The sequence below is a fragment of the Elgaria multicarinata genome, chromosome 21 (assembly GCF_023053635.1).
Source record: "Elgaria multicarinata webbii isolate HBS135686 ecotype San Diego chromosome 21, rElgMul1.1.pri, whole genome shotgun sequence".
Lineage (NCBI taxonomy): Eukaryota > Metazoa > Chordata > Lepidosauria > Squamata > Anguidae > Elgaria > Elgaria multicarinata.
In genome coordinates, this window is record NC_086191.1 from 3,241,651 (window position 1) to 3,264,770 (window position 23,120).

At 47.7% G+C, this 23,120-nt stretch overlaps 1 protein-coding gene across 1 annotated transcript; it reads right to left on the reverse strand.

Annotated features, from left to right (window-relative positions):
- Positions 1–1,869: 1,869 nt before the first annotated feature.
- LOC134412339 (A-kinase anchor protein 13-like) lies at positions 1,870–18,325 on the reverse strand. Its single transcript, XM_063146241.1, has 4 exons — positions 18,051–18,325; positions 6,792–6,972; positions 3,886–3,994; positions 1,870–1,913 (listed from the first exon to the last, which is right to left on the reverse strand). Exons 1-4 carry the CDS (start codon positions 18,203–18,205, stop codon positions 1,870–1,872), a joined length of 489 nt encoding a protein of 162 aa, XP_063002311.1. The 5' UTR covers positions 18,206–18,325.
- Positions 18,326–23,120: the final 4,795 nt, after the last annotated feature.

A 23,120-nucleotide genomic window follows, 5' to 3' on the forward strand; every position in this document is an offset into this window, starting at 1 on the left:
ATCCCCCAACCCTGCCTGGTGCGTCTTCTGCAGGGTTTAGGGTGACCCTAAGGAAAGGAGGACAGGGCTCCTGTATCTTTAACAGTTGTATAGAAAAGGGAAACTCAGCAGGTGTTATCTGTATGCACTTGGTGGAATTCCCTCTTCCTCACAACAGTTAAAGCTGCAGGAGCCCTGCCCTCTTTTGTTTCTGGTCGAGGGCAGGGCTCCTGCAGCTTTAGCTGTTGTGAGGAAGAGGGGATTCCACCCAGTGCTGCATGCATACAAGTGACACCTGCTGGAATTCTCTCCCAGGACACGGCGGAGAGAGAGAGATCGAGAGATCTCCGTCGGCCAGAGGACAAGGGGCCACTGGGATCCTTGCGCTACCTTCCTCCCAGGGAAATCATCCCAGCAAGAGGGAGTCCAACCTGGTCTCCATCCACCAACCAGCGAGGAAGCAATTGCAAGGAGTTCGCATCCCCCGTCCCTGCCAGAAGGCACACAGAGCTCCAACTGACCATCCCTTGGGACTGCAGACTGGAGAACCGCTGGAAGGCCTCCATCCTCCCCAAATAAACGTCCTGCCAAGAGGGAGACCAACCTGGCCCCGTACATTGGCTGGAATTGAAACCTCTGCAGGGGACTCGCTTCACCCCCTTCTGCCGGAAGGGACACCTAAAAGGACCTTGAAATTCAGCACCGGCACCTGAATTGTGCATTTTCCCCCTCCTAATGCTTTTTGCTTTCGTGCCGTGTCTTCGAGACTGTAAGCCTGAGAGCAGGAGCTGTCTTATTATTAATCTTTGTGAGCTGCTCTGGGGGCCTTTTGGGGATGAAGAACAGGGTAAAAAATAGTATCAATCAATCAGTCAATCATTTCCCGGTGGCCCTGCTATCCAAGACCCTTTCCGACGGAGGCCCTGGAGGTGAACCGGGGGCTTTCTGTAGGCAAACCACGTGCTCTACCCCAGGATTGTGGCCCCTTCCTAGAACAGGGGGGTGTCTTCACGGCGACAGGTTTCTGGGCTGCCTTCCGGGGACCGGGGACGCCTCCGCTGCAACTCTAGAGTGAGGCTCAGGGGATGTCTTGACACCATCTTGTTGCCTCGCTCCGGAGAAAAAAGTTGGGGTAAGTCCTTGCCTTTTTTTTCTCCGCAGCTACGGCGGAAAGCCCCGGGGTGGGCTGTGATTGCAGCGGCGGTATATAATCGACGCTGCACCACCGAGCACCCACCTTGTGGCCGCCTGAGCGTTTAGGCAGCCCCACCAGTGACCCATCAAGCCAGACAGAGCCAGACGGCCATGATTTGTGCTTGGCAACACCTTGTGTTCGTCAGGCAACGAAAAGAAGGGGGTTATTGAGTCCGGGGTGCGTGTGGCTGCCATAAATGGCTAGTGGGCTGCTTTCGGCTTGGCCCCTCACGGATTCTACCAGCCTCCTTAGAAAACCCAGCGTACACACACACACACACACACACACACACACACGGACCACATAGCACCGGTTATTTTCTTTGGGAGAGACAGAATGAAAGAGACGTCAGGACAAGCGGCACCGCCCCATCTTTTTAAAATAACCAGTGATTCCCAGGAGGGAGGGGGGAGGCGTGGTTGGTTCTTGAAATCTGCCTGGCACTCTCAGGGGACCCTCTGTGAGAAAGGTTACCATGAGCGATAATTAACAGCCATGTGTGTTTTTTCTCTCCCTAAGTTGAGCCTGTTGTGGAAAGATCAAATAACAGATCCGCGCAGAGGCGAAGAGGGTTTTTTACAAGCGCAGCAGAAAAACAACCCCGCCGTCACGCAGTCCAGGTCTTTCCAGGGCAAAGGCGGAACTACGAAATGATATTTCACCCCCGCCGTTTTTCAGAAGGCAAGAAGCAGGACTCACCCGTTGGCCAGTTCCACCACGTCAGAATAAAGGGAAATTTCTGGCGAGGGAAGAGAGAGAAGACATATTTCACGCACTTACACAATCTGCATCTCACCTTCCTATTTCAAACGAACGTACAAGACACCATTCAAAATCACAACAGTAAACATCAGTAGCGATAAAAGACCTTTAAAAAAATGTGGTCTGGAACGATAAGTTAAGCAGCAGCAGCAGCATAAATGCAGTAAAACAGTGGAAGTTAATTTTTTAAAAAAACTCAGGTGAACAGGATGGTACCTATAAAGATAGTATCAATAGTGCATGGTGTGGAGAATGTGGACAGGGAGACATTTTCTCCCTGTCCCATAATACTAGAACCCATTGGGGTCATCCCATGAAGCTGATGGGTGGGAGATTCAAGACAGGACTTCTTCACACAGCACAGAGTTAAACTATGGAACTCACTGCCACAAGATTGTAGTGATGGCCGCCAATTTGGATGGCTTGAAAAGGGGGTGGATCAATTCCTGGAGGAGAAGGCTATCCATGGCTACTAGCCCTGATGGTCGTGTGCTACCTCCACTATCCAAGACAGTAAGCACCAGTTGCTGGGGAACATGGGTGGGAGGGTGCTGTTGCACGGTGCCCTGCTTCTGGGTTCCTGTTCAGCCACTGTGTGAACAGAGTGCTGGACTAGATGGGCCCGTGGTCTGATCCAGCCTGGTACTTCTTATGGTACTACCTTCCTCCCATCTCTCTGGGGAGGGAATTTCAGAGCTAGGGTCCCACCACAGAGAAAGCCCTGCTCTCTGGTCACCTTCCAGATAATTTCTGAAGATGGAGGGCACTGAGAGGAAGAACTCAGAAGTGGATCTTAAATGATGGGGAAATATGCCCATGGTTGTCCTTTAGATCACCTGGTCCCAGGTTGCTCTGATGTCAGATCACGGAAGGATATCAGAGGGTTATCCTGAGAGAGCGCCTTCTCCTTTACCAACCTGCCCGGTCACTGAGGTCATCCGAGGGCCTGCTCCTGGTGGTTCCACCTAGATCCATCCTCCGATGGGAATCCACCAGGGGAAGAGCCTTCAGCGTGGTGGCCCCCCTCCTGTGGAACTCCCTGCCTCTGGAGGTCAGGCAGGCTCCAACCTTGTACTCCTTTCGGCGCCTCCTGAAAACATCTTTATTCCAAGAAGCCTTTCTTTAACATGCAGCCTTGGATTTCTGTGTTGTTGGGTTTTTTTGCTTCTTTTTAAATTTTGTTTTAACTGTTTTATTCTGTTTTTATTTTCATTTTACTTTGTACACCGCTCCGAAATTTTTCAATGGGGAGCAGTATATAAATATTCTAAATAAATAAATAACGTTAAAAAAACCACTAAACATGTGGGTGATTAAGATGTGCCGCCATATGCCTGGGCAAAGAGGAAAGTCTTAACCTGGCACTGGAAAGATAGCAGCGTTGGCACTAGGCGGGCCTTGTGCGGGAGATCGTTCCACAGTCTGGGGGCCACCACCGAAAAGGCCCTGTCCCTCGTTGCCACGCTCCGAGCCTCTCTCGGAGTAGGCACCCGGAGGAGGACCTTAGATGTTGAACGTAGTGACCGGGTAGATTCACGTCGGGAGAGGCGTTCCGTCAGGTATTGTGGTCCCAAGCCGTGTCTTGTGGTAGTGAGTTCCATAGTTTGACTATGCACTGTGTGAAGAAGTCCTTCCTTTGATCTGTCCTGAATCTCCCACCCATCGGCTTCATGGGACGACTAGAATTATGGGAGAGGGAGAAAAATGTCTCCCTGTCCACATTCTCCACACCAGGCATCATTTTGTCCACCTCTCTCCTGTCTCCCCTCGGCCTCCTTTCCCCCCAAAGCTAAACAATCCCAGCTGTTGTCACCTGCCCTCCTAGGGGAGATGCTCCAGCCCCTGGATCATTTCAGTTGCCCTTTTCTGCACCTCCAACAGCAAGTTCCTGCCAAGTGCTGAGCCCTGGGAGGAACACAAAGAAGCCGACCCAGCGTTTGCCTACTCACCGTCTGCATCCAGGTAGTTGTCAACGCCACTCATGGAAACAGACTTGGACAGAGAACTGCAGACAGAGCTTGGAGACGCATGATAGGCCCGTATCCGCTGGGAGTGTTCCTGAAGATGAAACCAGACCATTAATGCCACGTAGCCACCAGCCTGGGGCAAAAGGTTCATCATCTCAGCCACGGTGGGTGGGGGTGGGGGTGTCTATGATTCCCCCCCACCCCACTTATTACGTCACTTGGTACGCATTAGCCAGCTCTGCCGAACAGGGATATTAAAAACCCAGTTTTTGAAAGATCCTGCGGTGTGTCTCAGTGAGATTCCCGTTCAACTCCCACTATATTCTTTCAGCTTAATTTCTAAAAGTGAGAGGCGTTCACATTTTCCTGCCGGTCTCTCCTCCTGCTGTGGAAGGTTGTACACGTAGGTTGGGTTCACACAACATTCTAAGCCACCCAGCGTGAGCTGTCGCCAAACTGTGGGTTATCGTGTTGTCGGAACGCAGCATGCTTTCTGCGGGGTGGGTTAACGTCTCGAATGACTGCAGCACGTTTTCTGCAGGGGGGGGCTGGTTGACCACCCTGAACAACCTCACAACAAACCATGGGATCTCAAGGTGGCTTGTTCAGAAAATAATTAATAACAAGCATGACTAACAAGCCTGTAGAAAACGCACTGCATTCAGACAACCCTGCAGAAAAATGTGTTGCGTTCAGATGTTCTGCAGAAAACGCATTGCATTTAGACAACACGATAACCCATGGTTCAACAACAACCCCCACTGGGTGGGTTACCGTGTTGTATGAACCTAGCCTTCGTCTTCAATTGTCGAACTCCTTCCTCATGCAGTTCCACTGCGGCTCAGTTCAGACAATACATTAGTCAACGCAGCGTGAAAACTCCACTCAACGGTTGAGTTTTTAGGGGACGTTCCCCACACAACGTGTTTTAACTCCACCATTGTGTGACTGTGGGCTAACATGGAGTTGAGTAAAATCCACCGTGATGTTTGATTGACAGTTCCCCCACCCTCTCTCTTCTTCCGGTCCTCCCGATGGCATCCCATCAGCCATTGCTGCGAAAAACAATCCCGGCAGCTCTCCTAGAGCGGCACTCGCTCCTTTCGCTACTCTTGCCAGGGAACTCCGTAGCCAGCGGGAAAAGCCAACTCAACACAAAGGAAAACTCCACGGAGCCCTCCACACAACACGCAACAAAACGGTTGTGCAGGAATTCTCCTCTGCACAGCGTGGATATTCAGCGTGGAGTGTTTTCCAAAAACACTCCACCGTTGTGTGGAGTTTCCCCGCCAGACAACACGTTGTGCGGAGTTTTCCCACCAGACAACACGTTGTGTGGAGTTTTCCCACCAGACACACGTTGTGTGGAGTTTCCCCACCAGACAACACGTTGTGCGGAGTTTTCCCACCAGACAACACGTTGTGCGGAGTTTTCCCACCAGACAACACGTTGTGCGGAGTTTTCCCACCAGACAACACGTTGTGTGGAGTTTTCCCACCAGACACACGTTGTGTGGAGTTTCCCCACCAGACAACACGTGTGAAGTTTTCCCACCAGACAACACGTTGTGCGGAGTTTTCCCACCAGACAACACGTTGTGCGGAGTTTTCCCACCAGACAACACGTTGTGTGGAGTTTTCCCACCAGACAACACGTTGTGCGGAGTTTTCCCACCAGACAACACGTTGTGCGGAGTTTTCCCACCAGACAACACGTTGTGCGGAGTTTTCCCACCAGACAACACGTTGTGCGGAGTTTTCCCACCAGACAACACGTTGTGCGGAGTTTTCCCACCAGACAACACGTTGTGCGGAGTTTTCCCACCAGACAACACGTTGTGCGGAGTTTTCCCACCAGACAACACGTTGTGCGGAGTTTTCCCACCAGACAACACGTTGTGCGGAGTTTTCCCACCAGACAACACGTTGTGCGGAGTTTTCCCACCAGACAACACGTTGTGCGGAGTTTTCCCACCAGACAACACGTTGTGCGGAGTTTCCCCGCCAGACAACACGTTGTGCGGAGTTTTCCCACCAGACAACACGTTGTGCGGAGTTTTCCCACCAGACACACGTTGTGTGGAGTTTTCCCACCAGACAACACGTTGTGCGGAGTTTTCCCACCAGACAACACGTTGTGCGGAGTTTCCCCACCAGACAACACGTTGTGTGGAGTTTCCCCGCCAGACAACACGTTGTGCGGAGTTTTCCCACCAGACAACACGTTGTGCGGAGTTTTCCCACCAGACAACACGTTGTGCGGAGTTTTCCCACCAGACAACACGTTGTGCGGAGTTTTCCCACCAGACAACACGTTGTGCGGAGTTTCCCCACCAGACAACACGTTGTGTGGAGTTTCCCCACCAGACAACACGTTGTGTGGAGTTTCCCCACCAGACAACACGTTGTGTGGAGTTTTCCCACCAGACAACACATTTCTCAACGGTGGTGTAAACAACTCCACCATGGAGTTCTAAAGCCACCATTGAGAAACGTGTTCTCTGAACTGAGCCATTACCTCAGCGTTTCCCAACCGGGTGCCCTCCAGACATGTTGGAAATGGAATTCCCATAATTCCCATCAGCACAGCCAATGGCAGTCCCAACGCATCTGTTGGACGCCGTGTTGGGAAAGGCTGTGCATTCTACAACTGTGCATTCCACATTCTACTACGGTCAAATGTATCTCCCACTTCCAAATGGATCTCCTATAAAGGGATCACCCTCCACTCACTTGCATCATTCAGTCTGTAAAACAAGCCCCATTTCTTAATGCCTGGGATTGATTATTATTTATATAAAGTGCCCTGAATTGAATTATTATTTCTATTGAATTTTAATCGAAGATAATGTTTTAGTCTGCAAAGAGGGCTAAAAATGCCTACATACCCGAGACACTTCCCGGTCATCTTCCTCATCCTCTTCATCCTGAGAAAGGAGGGACTCCATCTCATCATTGCTATGGATGATGGGGTCACGCCGGGGGTCCCTTCTGCCAAGGGGAAGACCATCCAGTTGGTCCGTGGAAGAGGAGTCGATGGCATCAGGGTCTAGGCCCTTCAAACTCATGCTGGAAAGGAAGTCACCAAATCAGACACCATCCAAGGGGTCACAGAATCAGAGAATAATAGAGTTGGAAGGGGCCCGTAAGGCCATCGAGTCCAACCCCCTGCTCAATGCAGGAATCCACCTAAAGCATCCCTGACAGATGGCTGTCCAGCTGCCTCTTGAAGGCCTCTAATGTGGGAGAGCCCACAGCCTCCCTAGGTAACTGGTTCCATTGTCATACTGCTCTAACAGTCAGGAAGTTCTTCCTGCTGTTTTTTCATACTGCTCTAACAGGAAGTTTTTCCTGATGTCCAGCCGGAATCTGGCTTCCTGTCACTTGAACCCATTATTCCATGTCCTGTAAACTGGGAGGATCGAGAAGAGATCCTGGCCCTCCTCTGCGTGACAACCTTTTAAGTATTTGAAGAGTGCTATCAGGTCTCCCCTCCATCTTCTCTTCTCCAGGCTAAACATGCCCAGTTCTTTCAGTCTCTCTTCATAGGGCTTTGTTTCCAGACCCCTGATCCTCCTGGTTGCCCTCTTCTGCACACGCTCCAGCTTGTCTGCGTCCTTCTTGAATTGTGGAGCCCAGAACTGGACGCAATACTCTAGAGGAGGCCTAACCAGGGCCGAATAGAGGGGAACCAGTACCTCGCACGATTTGGAAGTGTGGTGTAGTAGAACCAGTGTGGTGTAGTGGCTAAACTGTCAGACTGGGAGTCAGGAGATCCGGGTTCTAGTCCCCACTCGGCCATGGAAACCCACTGGGTGACTTTGGGCCAGTTGCAAACTCTCAGCCCAACCCACCTCACAGGGCTGTTGTTGTGGGGGTAAAAATGGAGAGGAGGAGGAGAAGGATTATGTACGCCGCCTTGAGCTGCTAGGAGGAAAAAAGGTGGGATATAAATGTAATACTAAATTAAACAATACTTCTACTAATGCAGCCCAAAATAGCATTTGCCTTTCTTGCAGCCATATCGCACTGTTGGCTCATATTCAGCTTGTGATCTACAACGATTCCAAGATCCTTCTTGTTTGTAGTATTGCTGAGCCAAGTATCCCCCACCTTGTAACTAAAACTGCCAGGACCCAGTAAATAAAAAGGACATTCAAATGCCCCGTCATATGCTGTCAGAGGCCTGGGAGAAGAGGAAATGCTCAGTCCTCGTTGGGATGGTTTTCATTTCCCCATCCTTACAGCTTCCCCGTCCCCTAAAGATTTCTCTACATCTTCTACGAACCTTGAGAAAACCTTTTGTTACCTTCCTCTTGAACAGTACGGGTATGTCGTTGTGAGATGGGTAAAGTGGAAACAGTAGGTCATGTTCTGCTGTATTGTTCCTTTTATCAAGATTTGCGCCAAACATTTATAACCTCTGTCTTGCAGCGAACTCCCGGTAGATCAGATAAATATTACATAAAACATCTTCTTATCGCAGCCTTCCTCAACCTGGGGCGCTCCAGATGTGTTGGACTACACATCTGGCTGGGGCATTCTGGGAGTTGTAGTCCAACACATCTGGAGCGCCCCAGGTTGAGGAAGGCTGTTCTATCGGATCAGAATCCTCAGGTTACTCTAAAAGCGAGCAGTTTTTGTGCGGCTGCCATAAGCCAACGGAAATTGATGTTGAAGAATGTTATTGTACCTTAGACTTAGGCTGAGACTGCCGTGTTTTTTGTATTTTATTGTATGTTGGGTTTTTTTAATATTATTGTGATGTTTTCTGTTGTGCTGGTCTATGACCGAAATAAACAAATAAGACCTTGTACAGTATATAGATAGTGCACGTTTGGCTACGTAACGTTCCATATTCAGAGAGTTCGCTAGGATAATTAAACACACCAAGGAACAGAATTCAGGATAAAGACGGGATAAAGGTCTGGAAGCCAGAGGGACCATTTCCCTTTATTTGCATTCCCAAGACACAGAAATCTCTTTGCTGCCAGTAGGTGGCACCCAATGATTCAGACAGAAGCAAAACACCCGGACCAAAGCCAAAACATAGGACTGCTTGCAAACCGCCCGCCCACACCACCACGCATACACGGAGTCGTCACCCACCCCTCCCGGCTCCTTTGCAGCTTGGCTCAACCCTAGAAAGCCTGTTCAAGGTCCGCAGCAGCGTGTAGGTTTCTCAATATATTTGTGCTTGCAAAAAAAAAACCCAAAAACGAAAACCACAAACCTTCCAAAATAACTATAAGATGGGAAGTACTTTGAAAATTGATAGCATTGGGTCCCGATGGCTTTCAAACGTTACGGCAGCTTGGAGTATTTTCCTGTGCACGTGCTGTCATAGAATCATAGAATAGCAGAGTTGGAAGGGGCCTACAAGGCCATCGAGTCCAACCCCCTGCTCAATGCAGGAATCCACCTTAAAGCATCCCTGACAGGTGGTTGTCCAGCTGCCTCTTGAAGGCCTCTAGTGTGGGAGAGCCCACAACCTCCCTAGGTAACTGATTCCATGGTCGAACTGCTCTAACAGTCAGGAAGTTTTTCCTGATGTCCAGCTGGAATCTGGCTTCCTTTAACTTGAGCCCGTTATTCCGTGTCCTGCACTCTGGGAGGATCTGTCCAGAGAAGTGAGCATCTCAGAGCACGCGTGCAGAGTGCTAGCACCCGCCTATGCAAGGCCGCAACCGAAGTTCTTGAGATACAGAGAAAGAAACCATGGAGCTGGCAGAGAAGGAGTCTAGCGGCTTTCCATGTTCCCATCCAACCTTCCGGGCTCCGATCAACTCCCAGTTTTACCTTCTGACGAACTGGGAGTCTTTTAGGCTTGTGGCAATGAAAGGATGTCTCCTTGGGAACTTCTGTCTTCCTCGTGAGGAGGACGCTTTAGAGTGCTGAGGTTTTTAGTTCTTTTTAGTTTGCTTTCAGTTTGTGTTAGTCTTCATTGATTATTTTTCGCTATTTTAGCCTCCAGCGATCTGGGATGGCATCAGGGAGGGCTCGCACGGTTAAGGCCTTTTTCCCTGAAAATATATATGCCGCTCTTGTTTTTGCACTGACGTTTAGCAGCCAGGCAACACTTGACCCAGAACTTTGGGCTCCAGGTCTTCTATCTTCTAGCCCACAGCTAGAAAGGCTAGTAAAAGCCACACGCTGGGCCACAGAGCTGGGGCCGGAAGGCAGCAGCACATACGAGCAGAGCAGGAGTTACGCCACCACGCCATAAATATATATATATGACTTGCACAGCAAGGTCCAAATCACACGAAACATGCGGTCATAGGTATCCTTCCTGTTCGGGGGGAAATAAAATTCACAAAAGCTTCAGAGGCTGCCAAGAGAACCTGAATTGCTTCACACTTTGGTCAAGCAGCAGGTTTTTCTACTCAAAACACACGGCCCTCCTCCGCTTTTGCCCCTACAAGGGAAAAGATACGGTGACCAAGTCCATTTTTTTCCCCGTGAGAAATAATCCCAGTTGATGTAACCTTCCCTCAAGATTATATAATTAGTGTTGTTGTTATTATTACTTATATCCTGCCTTTTCCCCCAATATATTTATTTATTTATTACATTTCTATGCCGCCCAATAGCCGAAGCTCTCCGGGCGGTTCACAAAAAGTAAAACCATCATAAAACAACCAACAGGTTAAAAACACAAATACAATATGCAGTATAAAAAGCACAACCAGGATAAAACCACGCAGCAGAAATTGATATAAGATTAAAATACACAGTTAGAACAGTAAAATTTAAATCTGAGTTAAAATTAAGTGTTAAAATACTGAGAGAATAAAAAGGTCTTCAGCTGGCGACGAAAGGAGTGCAGCGTAGGCGCCAGGCGGACCTCTCTGGGGAGCTCGTTCCACAGCCGGGGTGCCACAGCGGAGAAATATAGACACAAAAAGTTCAACAAGTTCTAGTAGGCCCCCGTCAGCCACGCACCTGAAAATGTGACGTGAGTACCGCAAGAGCGAAGGACCCAGGAGTAACGCAAAGCCGCTTCTCCTGTTACTTAAAACCTTCTGCTTTTTTCACTCAATAGCAGAATACGCAAAGTGGTTCACGGTTCCCACACAAAAACTCAAAGCCACTAAACCCATTACAAGGGAGCCCCCCACCCACCCACTCCTCAAAAGTCCTGTTCTGCCCCACTGGGCTTTGGCGATATTATTACGCTCTCCCTGCCAATTTTAAAAGTTATGTTTAGAAGAACAATAGCAGAACCCTACTGGATCAGACTGCATGAGTCTACCCGGAGAATTTTGTTTCCACAGTGGTCAGCTGGATGCCAGTTCATAAGCAGGACAGGAAGAGCGTGGCCTGGTCCGCACGTAACTCTATCCCATGGTTCATTTAATAGGGCTGTGCTCCGCTCCGTTTCGGATCCCCGAATCCGGAGCGGAGCAACCCGATCCGCACCCGCTAAATTCGGATTCGGATCGGGTCTAGGGAGCTCCAGATCGAAGCGAAGTGGTTCGCCTCGACGCGGTAAGTAGGGGCAGGGGGGCTTACCTGGTACTGGCACCACTGCAGTCCGGGCGGCAATAGCAGCGGAGCCAGGTAAGGGTGCAGGGGGGAGGGGGCTTACCTGCGTCCATCACAGTCCGAGCGGCAGCTTCAACTGACGCCCAGGCCTCAAAGTGGAAACAGGCCGTGGCCCGGACTGCGACGGACGCAGGAAAGTGGGGGTGAAGGGAGCTTACTAACTCCGCTGCCGCAGTCCATGCGGCGGCGGCGCCAGGTAAGGGGGCAGGGGAGAGGGGGCTTACCTGGTGCCCCCGGCACTGCAGTTCATGTGGTGACAACGGCGGTGGTGCCAGGTAAGTGGGGGAGGGGGGGCTTACCTGGCTCCGCCACCCACTGCTGCTGTGGTCCATGCAGCAGCAGACGGCGAAGCCAGGTAAGGGGAGAGGGGGACCTATTCGGCCCCCATTTTGTCCCCCCCTCCCCACTTACCTGTCTCCGCCGCAGAGGGAAGTAAATGGGGAAGGGGTGCAAAATGGGGGCCGAATCTCGCTCCGGCTCTCCGGATCTCGCTCCAGATCCAGTTCCAGAGCAGATCAGGGGAGGGTCGGATCGACCTGAAGTAGTTTGGGGGGTGGGGTGCACAGCCCTATCATTTAACCCATGGCTTGTTGCCCTACCCAGTTTTTTTCTGGCTGACGATTGAACACACTGAAATTTGTTGTCTCAAATCCTAGGTTGCTTTTCTCGTTTCTCCTTCAGCTGCTCCTTTCCTGTATCCCAAATACTTTTGTGGCATTGTCGCACTGCCATGCACAGTGGCTGGGTTTTTGTTTTATATTATTATTATTATTATTTATTACATTTAATAATAAATCTGGCCGGTTTACAAAAGTTAAAAACAGTAAACATTAAAAAGCATACAAAATTTAAAACCATCAAAAACATAAACAGTATAAAAACAATGGTATCCATTTAAAAACAACAGTTCTGGGGTCCGTTAAAAACAAACTTAGCGTTGTTAAATGCTGTTAAATGCCTGGGAAAAGAGAAGTCTTGACCTGGCGCCGAAAAGATAACAACGTTGGTGCCAGGGGAGCCTCATCAGGGAGATCATTCCACAGTCGGGGGGCCACCACTGAGAAGGCCCTCTCCCTTGTTGCCATCTTCCGAGCTTCCCTCAGAGGAGGCACCCGGAGGAGGACCTTAGACGTTGAGCGTAGTGTACGGGTAGGTTCATGTCAGAAGAGGCATTCCATCAGGTATTGCGGTCCCAAGCCATGTAGGGCTTTATAGGTTAAAACCAGCACCTTGAATTGGGCTCAGGAACGTACAGGCAGCCAATGCAAGCGGGCCAGAGTGGGTCTTATATCGTTCTGGTTCCAGTTATCAATATGGCTGCTGTATCTTGCACAAGCAGCAGGTGTGGTTTTTTAACCACTCTCGACCGCCGCTTCTGTCTTCAGATGAAACAACCCATGAACAACCCACACTTCTGGGTTCACATGTAATGACAAACCATGGTTTAAACAACCCAGAGTTCACAACCCAAACAACAAACCATGGGTTCTCTTTCTGGGTTATTCATGGTTAATAAACCACGGCTTACTAGTACAAATGTGTTCACACATCACCACAACCCAGAATTCAACAACCCAAACCATGGGTTAGTGTTATGTGCAAACCCGGTCAATAACAGCTGTTCTCCAGTGACTAGTACTCAGAGACCAGCTGCCTCTATCCTGGAGGAACAGCACAGATAGCCATCATGACCAGAAGCATGAATTTGTCTAGGTCCTTTTTAACACCAACTTAGGAACGGCCATCGCAAAATCTAATGGCAACAAATTCAATAAATTAACAGTGTTGCTGTGTGACGAAGTACTTGCATTCGTCTGTCATAACTTTCCTGCCTGCCAATCAAGTTCTGCTATTTACAGAAGAAAAAGCTCTCTCGATTCACTTTGAGCATCATCAGACGGGGGGAATCGTGGTTCCCTACCGTCACTTCTCCACCCCCCCGCCCCCCCGGTTCCTGTCCCACCATACTTCCTCTTCCTTCCCGGAGAAGAAGGAGGAAGTAAACAAAGGCCGCGTGGCCCATTCAGGGGCGGTTTTTATCACGCCGCATTTTTTGCACACAGCAGGAAATGGCGACACGTTCCATTTTTTAAAAAAAGAAGTCGGATTAAGAGGGCTCTATTTCGTGACGGGTAAAAGGCAAGAAGGGGCAGGAGGCGGACGGAAGCATCTAAAGGGAGCGCGAAAAACCGTGAGTGGGCAGTAGCGAGTGTGCTATAAAACCCTCATCTGATGGACCCTTTTTTACACACCATAAAGCCCATATCCTTTACTTCTCTCGTCTCTGACCTAAAAAGTCTCAACTGTGATCTTTCTTTGTGGGGAAATGATATTGACTCTTGCCTTTCCACATTCAGCAGGCCAAAACAGGGGAGCTCCTTGTAACACGAAAATTCTCTTACCAAATTCATTTCCTCTGCCATCACCTGCCTTCAATTGTTATTAAAAGCTAGCAAGGGTTCTGTTCCTTTAGTTAAAGATATACCAGGAAAACACGATTGTCTCCAGCAGGTAATAATCAACAGCTCAAAGCTCACCTCTGCAGCTGCAGGGGGTGTGAAAAGGTAGGGTAAACGGTGGGCCACATGGGACAGTGAATTACTTCCAGACAAGCATTCGTTGTGGAATTCGCTCTCTTTTTCCCTGTCCTGTTTCCTCTTTTTCTTCTTCTCGACACAGAAAGCCTGGCTGTTTGTTTTTCTTTTAGAATGGAAGAGTTATACCACGTTCACAGGCTTACTATTTCCCCACTTTTTAAGTGATGTGGTTGGGATAGGGTGACCATATGGAAAGGAGGACAGCTACAAAAGAGCCCTGTCCTCTTTTGTATCTGGTCACTCTAGCATAGCTCCTGCAGCTTTAACGGTTGTGATGAAGAGGGACTTTCACCAGGTGCTGCATGCCTACAAAGGACACCTGCTGAAATTCCCTTTTCTATGCAGTTGCTTATTCATCTATTTATTTGTTGCATTTATATCCCGCCTTTTTCCCTCCAAGGAACCCAAGGCGGCGTACAAAATCCTCCTCCTCTCCATGTTATCCTCACAACAACAACCCTGTGAGGTAGGCTGGCCTGAGAGTCTGTGACTGGCCCAAAGTCACCCAGTGGCTTTCCATGGCTGAGTGGGGACTCGAACTCGGATCTCCCAACTCCTAGTCCAACACCGTAGCCACTACACCACACTGTTAAAGATTCAGGAGCCCTGTCGTCCTTTCCATAGGATCACCCTAGGTTTGTATGTCAGCAGTGACTTATCAGGCAAATGAATCTATCATAGTTCAGCATACATGTAATACACTTTTCAGGACACCATTAATATCACCTGTTTGCTTCCTTAACTGATTTTTTCAGTAGCACTAAAACATCTTTCTATTATTATTATTATTATTATTATTATTATTATTATTATTATTATTATTATTATTATTTTGCAGAATAGCAAAATACCACTTAAATGAAGGAGTCACCATAAATGCGCAGAGGCGGATTAAAGCAGAATCAGAGAGGGGTGTGGGTGGGTGTGGGAGGGCACTGAGAGATTGTCGCGGGTCCCTCTCACGACATCGTCTGCCTCCTGCGTGCCTCCTGCCCCTTCTAGCCTTCCTTGCACAACAAAAAAACACTCAAGTCCGACTTATTTTTAGAGACGGAACTTGCCGTTATCTCCTGGTGTGTGCAGGAGAAGCAGCGCGATCAAAACAGCCCACTGAATGGGCCATGTGCACGTGGTTTACTTCCTCTTTCGAAAGAGGAAGTATTGAGGGACAAATGTGTGGCCGGTAAGGAAATGTATTTTTCCCCATGTAATGACGCCCGGTATCCTTCAATAGCGTGGAAAATCAAGCACAATTCTGCTCGTACCTTACAGCGAAACAGGAACTATTCTTTAGCGCAAGGAACTGTCGCTCTGGAAGCAGCCTTAGCGTTTGCAAGCATGGGCTAGGACTCCTGTGCGCTGCAGCTGAAATGCGTCTCTTCCCCCAAAGATTTCACTTCTAGAGGCCGCAAAGCCTGAAGGAGGACAGTGCGAACAACTCAACAAAATATGAGCCAGGCATAACGCAAAGACTCAGTTCAGACAAGACGTTTCTCAACGGCGGCTTTAGAACTCCACGGCGGAGTTTTTACACCACCGCTGAGAAACGTATTCCTGCACTGCTGCTGATTTTATCCTGGTTGTACTTTTATATTGCAATTTTATCTCATTATTTTTATACTGCTTATTTTATACTTTGAATGGTTTTAATTTTTGTGAACCGCCCAGGCAGCTTTGGCTATTGGGCAGTATAAAAACGCAATAAATAAATAAATAAATAAACAAAATGTGTTGTCTGGCAGGAAAACTCCATCCCACGGTGAGTTGTGTTTTTTTTGGGGGGGGGGGAACACTCCATGCTGAATATCCACGCCGTGCAGAGAAGAGTTCCTGCACAACTGTTGTGCGGCAAGCTCCGTGGAGTTCTCTGTTGTGTTGCATTATTATTATTATTATTATTATTATTATTTATTTATTTATATAGCACCATCAGTGTACATGGTGCTGTACAGCGTAAAACAATAAAATAGCAAAACCCTGCCGCGTAGGCTTACATTCTAATAGAATCATAATAAAACAATAGGAAGGGGAAGCGAATGCACCAAACAGGCACAGGGTGGAGTAAAACTAACAGTATAAAAGTCAGATCAAAATCAAGTTTTAAAAGCTTTAGAAAAAAGAAAAGTTTTTAGCTGAGCTTTAAAAGCTGCGATTGAACTTGTAGTTGCCTTTTCCCACCGGCTACAGTAGCGAAACGAGCGAGTGCCACTCTAGGAGAGCGGCCGGGATTGGGTTTTTTGCAGCAATGGCTGATGGGATACCATCGGGGTTGGAGGGCAGAGGAACTGTCAATCAAACACAACTCCATGGTCGCCCACAGTGGAGTTGTATGGGGCGCACCCCCTAAAAACTCAACCGTTGAGTGGAGTTTTCACATCGCATTGACGAACAGCTTATCTGAACTGAGCCAAGGACTGATTTTCCAGGAGCGTGGATAGAAAACAGAGGCTGCAGCTGATAAAGAGTGTGGTTGGAGTTTATGCTTCTAAACCATAAAGCTAGAAAAGTTTGCTGTAAAATGAAAGTTTACACGGAGCGAGGGAAGCGGTACGGAACACGCTTCGCCTTGCCTAGATCGCTTTTTCCTGAGTGAGGTCAGTGCTTAGCTCAGACACACATCTGGCACATGGTTTTCCCACACAGGGTCAAGACCCAGCACCACCCTGGCCATAAATTTAGTCTCCCGTACCCCGGGCAATCTCATTGTGCTCTGTTTAGCTTTAAGAAGAGTCAAATTGCTCATCAAACACAGAGACATTGGCAGAACTTCAAGGCGTTTATAGCCAGCAGAAACCCTGCCCTGTATGACAAATTTGCAACCCAGGTAACAAAGAATTATCCAGCCACCATAAATCAGGACAGCAGGGTGCTGAAAAGGAGAGATAAAAGGGGGAACAAAAGCAGCCGAGGGTGATGAGAAGATGGGGGGGAAGGACACAGGTACATCCAAAATCTGCATCACAGGAAGCAATCCTCACCACTTCCAGCAGAATCCATGCATCTAACTGTCACTAGATGAAACCCAACAGTGGAGCTGTTGTAGATCACAAGCTGAATATAAGCCAACAGTGCGAAATGGCTGCAAGAAAGGCAAATGCTATTTCGGGCTGCATTAATAGAAGTATAGCTTCCAATTCGTGTGAGGTACTACTGGTTCCTCTCTATTCGGCCCTGGTTAGGCCTCATCTAGAGTATTGCGTCCAGTTCTTGGCTCCACAATTCAAGAAGGACGCAGACAAGCTGGAGCGTGTTCAGAAGAGGGCAACCAGGATGATCAGGGGTCTGGAAACAAAGCCCTATGAAGAGAGACTGAAAGGACTGGGCATGTTTAGCCTGGAGAAGAGAAGATTGAGGGGAGACATGAGAGCACTCTTCAAATACTTAAAAGGTTGTCACACAGAGGAGGGCCAGGATCTCTTCTCGATCCTCCCAGAGTGCAGGACACAGAATAATGGGCTCAAGTTACAGGGAGTCAGATTCCGGCTGGACATCAGGAAAAACTTCCTGACTGTTAGAGCAGTACAACAATGGAACCAGTGACCTAGGGAGGTGGTGGGCTCTCCCACCCTAGAGGCATGCAAGAGGCAGATGGACAACCCTCTGTCAGGGATGCTTTAGGGTGGATTCCTGCATTGAGGAGGGGGTTGGACTCAATGGCCTTTTAGGCCCCTTCCAACCCTGCTATTCTATGATTCTATGTGGAGAGTAGAACACTATACAGGCACTCTAGGGCAAACGACCACAACCAGCCTTTTGTTGGTGCCAGTCATTTGGAGGAGAAAATACATGGGAACGTCCTCAGCACAGTCCCTTATAAAATCAGCCTTGCAAACAACTCCACACGTTTCTAGTCCTCAGTCCGTATTCACCTATGTTTGCAGAACGTAAAGAAAAAGAGAGAACCCTTTCTCCTCGTTTCCTGTTTGGTCGCCTGGAGACAAATTCCCACTCGCCATAGAAGACCAGATGAACGGCGGAGTATATTTAATTACTGCCGCTTACCTTCGCTGATCAAAACCTGGGTCCTCTTCCAGGACTTTCCCTGGCTCCCAGCTGTGCCTTCGGAAGCAGTCGTACATCTGAGCAGACCCCCTCAGGACACCCGGCCTGCGCATTTGCACACGCAGGAATCGATCGTCGCCGTCCTCCTCTTCCATGGCCTCCCAGTCTTCCGCCGAAGGTGCGCTGGGCTCCACCGCAGACAAGCAACGACGTTTCTGGACCAGCGGAGGCTGAGGGACGCATTCGCAGGGGCTGAGGTGGTGCTCAGCGCCGTTCATCCTTTGTGGGGGTTGTGGATCCAAAGGAGAGAAAGGCTTTGTAGAAAGGGAAGGAGGTGGGAGGGGTGGGAGAAAGAAGGAGGAGGAGGAGGTTAAATATATATATATATTTATAACCTTGCCAAAATGGCCACACAATTATTAAGAACATCAGAAGTGCCCTAATGCTGGATCAGACCAAGGGTCCATCTTGTCCAGCACTCTGTTCACACAGTGGCGACCAGAGATTCATAGACCTTACATCCAAGCAACTGTTTGTGGGAACGTCTGTCGACCGGGGACCAACAAAGCAGGACATGGTGCAACAGCACCCTCCCACCCATGTTCCCCAGCAACTGGTGCACACAGGCTTATTGCCTCTGAGACTGGAGGTAGCACAGAACCATCAGGGCTAGTAGCCATGGATGGCCTTCTCCTCCAGGAATTTATCCAACCCCCTTTTAAAGCAATCCAAATTGGTGGCCATCACTACATCTTGTGGCAGTGAGTTCCATAATTTAACTCTGCGCTGTGTGATAAAGGACTTCCTTTTATTTGTCTTGTATCTCCCACCAGTCAGCTTCATGGAATGACCCCACTGGGTTCTATTATTATTATTATTATTAATAATAATAATAATAATAGTAATATTTATATCCCGCCTTTTTCCCAGTACTGGGACTCAAGGCGGTTTACAAGATTAAAACATGTACAATTAAAACATATAAATATAAATTACAAAAATTAAAATAGAATTAAACCTACAGTAAAATTAAAAACATGTTAAAAAAATTAAAAAATCTAACAAGTTAAAAGGGGGGAGTATTTTGAGAGGGAGGCGCATTCAAGAGGCAGCTGGACAACCATCTGTCAGGGATGCTTGAAGAGGGATTCCTGCATTGAGCAGGGAATTGGACTAGATGGCCTTAGAGGCCCCTTCCAACTCTTACTATTCTATGATTCTATCCTGCAGGCCCACCATCACTTGGCTTAAAAGAAATAAAAAGTTCTAACTTTGCAAAGATTCTCTACATGACCACGCCTTTGTTTATTTCATTTATTTGCAATATTTGGGTACAACTCCATATCTAACAGATTTCGACGCAGGGAACCTAAGTAGCACAGGAATTATGAGCTCCCTACTCAGACCACGTATGAGTACAGAACCACATTGCTCAGGTCGTGTGCGTAGAGGCACTGTTCAGAAAACCCAGCGCTCTACACGTGGTTGTGTGAATGCCACTTTACTCACCCTATCTACAGGGGAATCTAAGATGTATAGACAGGCACAACCATTTTTGAAAAATAAGAACAATGTTTTATATATACGCCAACATCTTTATTATTTATGCCAAGGAAGATGTCTTAGATCAGCCTTCCTCAACCTGGGACGCTCCAGATGTGTTGGACTACAACTCCCAGAATGCCCCAGCCAGCTGGCTGGGGCATTCTGGGAGATGCAGTCCAACACATCTGGAGCGCCCCAGGTTGAGGAAGGCTGCCTTAGATCAATATTTTATTTTTATTTTAAGCATTTTTAGGCCGCCTTTCTGGACAAAGATCTCTAGGCTGTGTACAATAATATATATTTAAAAAAACACTGAAAAGAATAGCACTCAAACTTTTAAAATGTGAAAACTCCAAATATAAACACAACAATATTTTATATGTAAAAATATAAAACAAGAGCCAAAAAAATAAAAAGACAGCTTAACGAAATAATATTCCACACACTAGAAATATCATACACAACATATATTTAAAAATCACATGGACACGGGGGAGATGGTTACTAAATTCAGCAGACATTTCACACATCCCCTTTTTAGAATCAACATAGAAACCAGAAACAGGAACCGGGTTCCCAAGAAACCATTCTTGAAATTAGGGTGCAAAGCGGCCTGAATTTGCACAGATATTTTGACCATTCAGCAAGTCTGCCTACTTTGACAGCCCAGCCCTGAAGAGGTGGTACCTGGGGTGGTCTCCATCGTGAAGCCAGTTAAAGTAGGATGACCATATGACCGGATTTGCCCGGATTTGTCCGGGCTTTTGATGGCAAATCCGGGAGGGGGAGGGGAAATCCGGATCTTTTTTTTCAAAGAGCAGCTCCAATGGGAATTAACAAAAATGCTTATAACTCCGTCATTTTTTAAGATAAAGTCATGAAACTTGGCACAATGATAGCAGAGTATAGCAAAACCTACAAAAGTAGGAGTGAATGAAGTATAGCAAAACCTACAAAAGTAGGAGTGAGTGAAGTTAATTTCAGATACATTGAATCTCTCACTTGTTCTTTATTTCATTGATTTTAACATTAAGATGTTATGTAGAACAGATTTGTCTTAAATGTGTGCTGTAAAATCAGACATGTGACCAAGGCTATGTTCGGGTGGGCACGCCCCCTTGGTGCTGGACACGCCCCTTGGGGGCGACCATGTTGTCCTCCTTTTTGGTTTCCAAAATATGGTCACCCTAGTTAAAGTTAGGGGTGGGGGGATTAAGCATTCAAAGCTAGCCCAGGAGAGCAAAATCTGCTTAAACGTGGTACTGGGCTCTAGGCCTCAGTGCAGCCTGTTTTGTAGGAAATGCAACTGGCTGTGGTAAAACTGGAATTCACCCCTTTCCCAGTGAAGACAACAGCCGTTCCCCTTTCTGACTGAGGTTGGTTTAAAAAGCAAACCCAGCGTGCATGGCATTGCTTCGTTGCAACAATGCAAAATGGCCTAGTTGTGGTCATCCTGGTCTGGACAAAAATGAGGGTCGGGGGTTTTGGCCTTTATCAGATGCACAGCCTGCAGAAATCGAAGTTTAGGCGAAAGCTGCACCGGTTGAATTTCTGCCACGAGGATGTTAAAAGCACCTAAAACCTGGCAGGGTGCAGGGGAAGAGAGGCAGGCGGTAGTGGAAGCAACTGACAGATATTCTCTCGAAAGGCAGTTCTGTCTTCCGCGAGACAAGCTACAAACCTAGGAAAATAGCAAGGTTGCCACCTTTTATTATGAGAGGGCTGTGTCCATGAAGGACAGAAGCTCAACACAGCTGAAGCATTCTTCACCTCTGCAACTCCGTGCCCGACCAAACACCATCTGTTGGATTTCTGCCTGCACACAGTTGTGAAACGCTTAGGAGCCTTGCCAGAAAAAATATATGGTGGCAACCCTAGTGAATACGTGGAAGGAAATGGGTTAATAGAAAACTCCACAGGTATATAAGATGTGAATTTAAACTGACTAATGTATGATTTATTTATATTTTTAAAGCTGTTAAAGCTCACTAATGAAACTGGATTCTTTGTAGTGAAAACTCTTGATTTAGGTACTACTCTGAGGATCAGCAGCTAGTCTGATAAATCTATCCATTATGTTTATATTGTATTATTTCATTGTTGCGAAATGCCCAGAGAAATCCAGCTATTGGATGGTATAGAAGTGGAATAAATAAATAAATCAGTGCCCAGAAAATCAGACCCTGGTCTTCTTGCTCTCCTCACAAACTGTTTCCAAGGGGAAATGGTGTGAATAGGAAGCACCACGGAGCATGTGCAGAGTGCTGCCATCACCACGTAACCACAAGCAGCTCTTTGACAGGGGACAGGCGTCCATTTGAAAAGCTGTCAGAGGACTGTCCTCTCTTGGAAAGTGTCCTCTGTTTCACAGTGTAGGGATAACTTCGAGGCTCAACTTCTGCAATGCGCCCTACATAGGGCTACCTGTGTGCCTCGTCCGAAAACTTCGACTAGTTCAAAATATGGCAGCCAGTCTGGTCACCAGTACACCTAGGGATGACCACATTACACCAGTTTTAAAATCTCTACTCTGGCTGCCAATTCCTTTCCACACAAAATCTAAAGTGTTGGTTATCACCTTTAAAGCCCTACATGGTTTGGGTCCAGGCTAACTGCGGGATCACCTTCTCCCATATAAACCACCCCACACATTCAGGTCCTCTGGGAAGAACCTACTTCAGTCAGCAAAAACTAGATTGACAACCGTTACCCAGAGGACCTTCCCTTCTGCTGCTCCCAGACTGTGGAATGGCCTGCCGGAGGAGACCCATCAACTTGACATTCTATTATTTATCTTTTATTACATTTATATACCTCCCCATAGCCGAAGCTCTCTGGGCAGTTTACAAAAGATAAAAACAGTGAACATTAAAAAGTATACAAAATTTATATACTTATATACACCCTAAAGCATCCCATCTGTCAGGAATGCTTTAGGGTGGATTCCTGCATTGAGCAGAGGGTTGGACTCGATGGCCTTGTAGGCCTCTTCCAACTCTGCTATTCTATGATTCTATGATTTTATGATTCTATAAAACCATCAAAAGCACAAAAACAACAGTTCTGGGGTCTGTTAAAAACTTAGCATATGTTGTTAAATGCTGTTAAATGTCTGGGAGAAGAGAAAAGTCTTGACCTGGCGCCGAAAAGATAACAATGTTGGCGCCAGGCGAACCTCGTTGGGGAGATCATTACAGAATTGGGGGGCCACCAATGAAAAGGCCCTCTCCCTTGTTGCCATTCTCCGAGCTTCCCTCGGAGTAGGCACCCGGAAGAGGACCTTAGACATTGAGCGCAGTGTATGGGCAGTATTGTGGTCCCAAACCGTGTAAGGCGTTGTAGGTAAAAAAATCAGCACCTTGAAATGGGCTTGGAAACATATATTCAAGAAAGCTATCAAGACCGATCTCTTCTGCAGGGTCTATCCATTGGAATTTTTAGGATGTTTTTAGAAAGGTTTAACAATGTGTATTATGTTCAGTTTTATGTACCGCATTTCTTCGATTCTAAGACGCACTTTTTCCC

Coding starts and splice junctions, on each gene's coding strand:
- LOC134412339 (XM_063146241.1), bottom strand. CDS start 18,205: ATGGAAGAGGAGGACGGCGACGATCGATTCCTGCGTGTGCAAATGCGC. Junction 6,973..18,050: donor CCAGGTTTTGATCAGCGAAG/GTAAGCGGCAGT, acceptor CTTCCTTTCCAG/CATGAGTTTGAAGGGCCTAG. Junction 3,995..6,791: donor ATGACCGGGAAGTGTCTCGG/GTATGTAGGCAT, acceptor TTTCATCTTCAG/GAACACTCCCAGCGGATACG.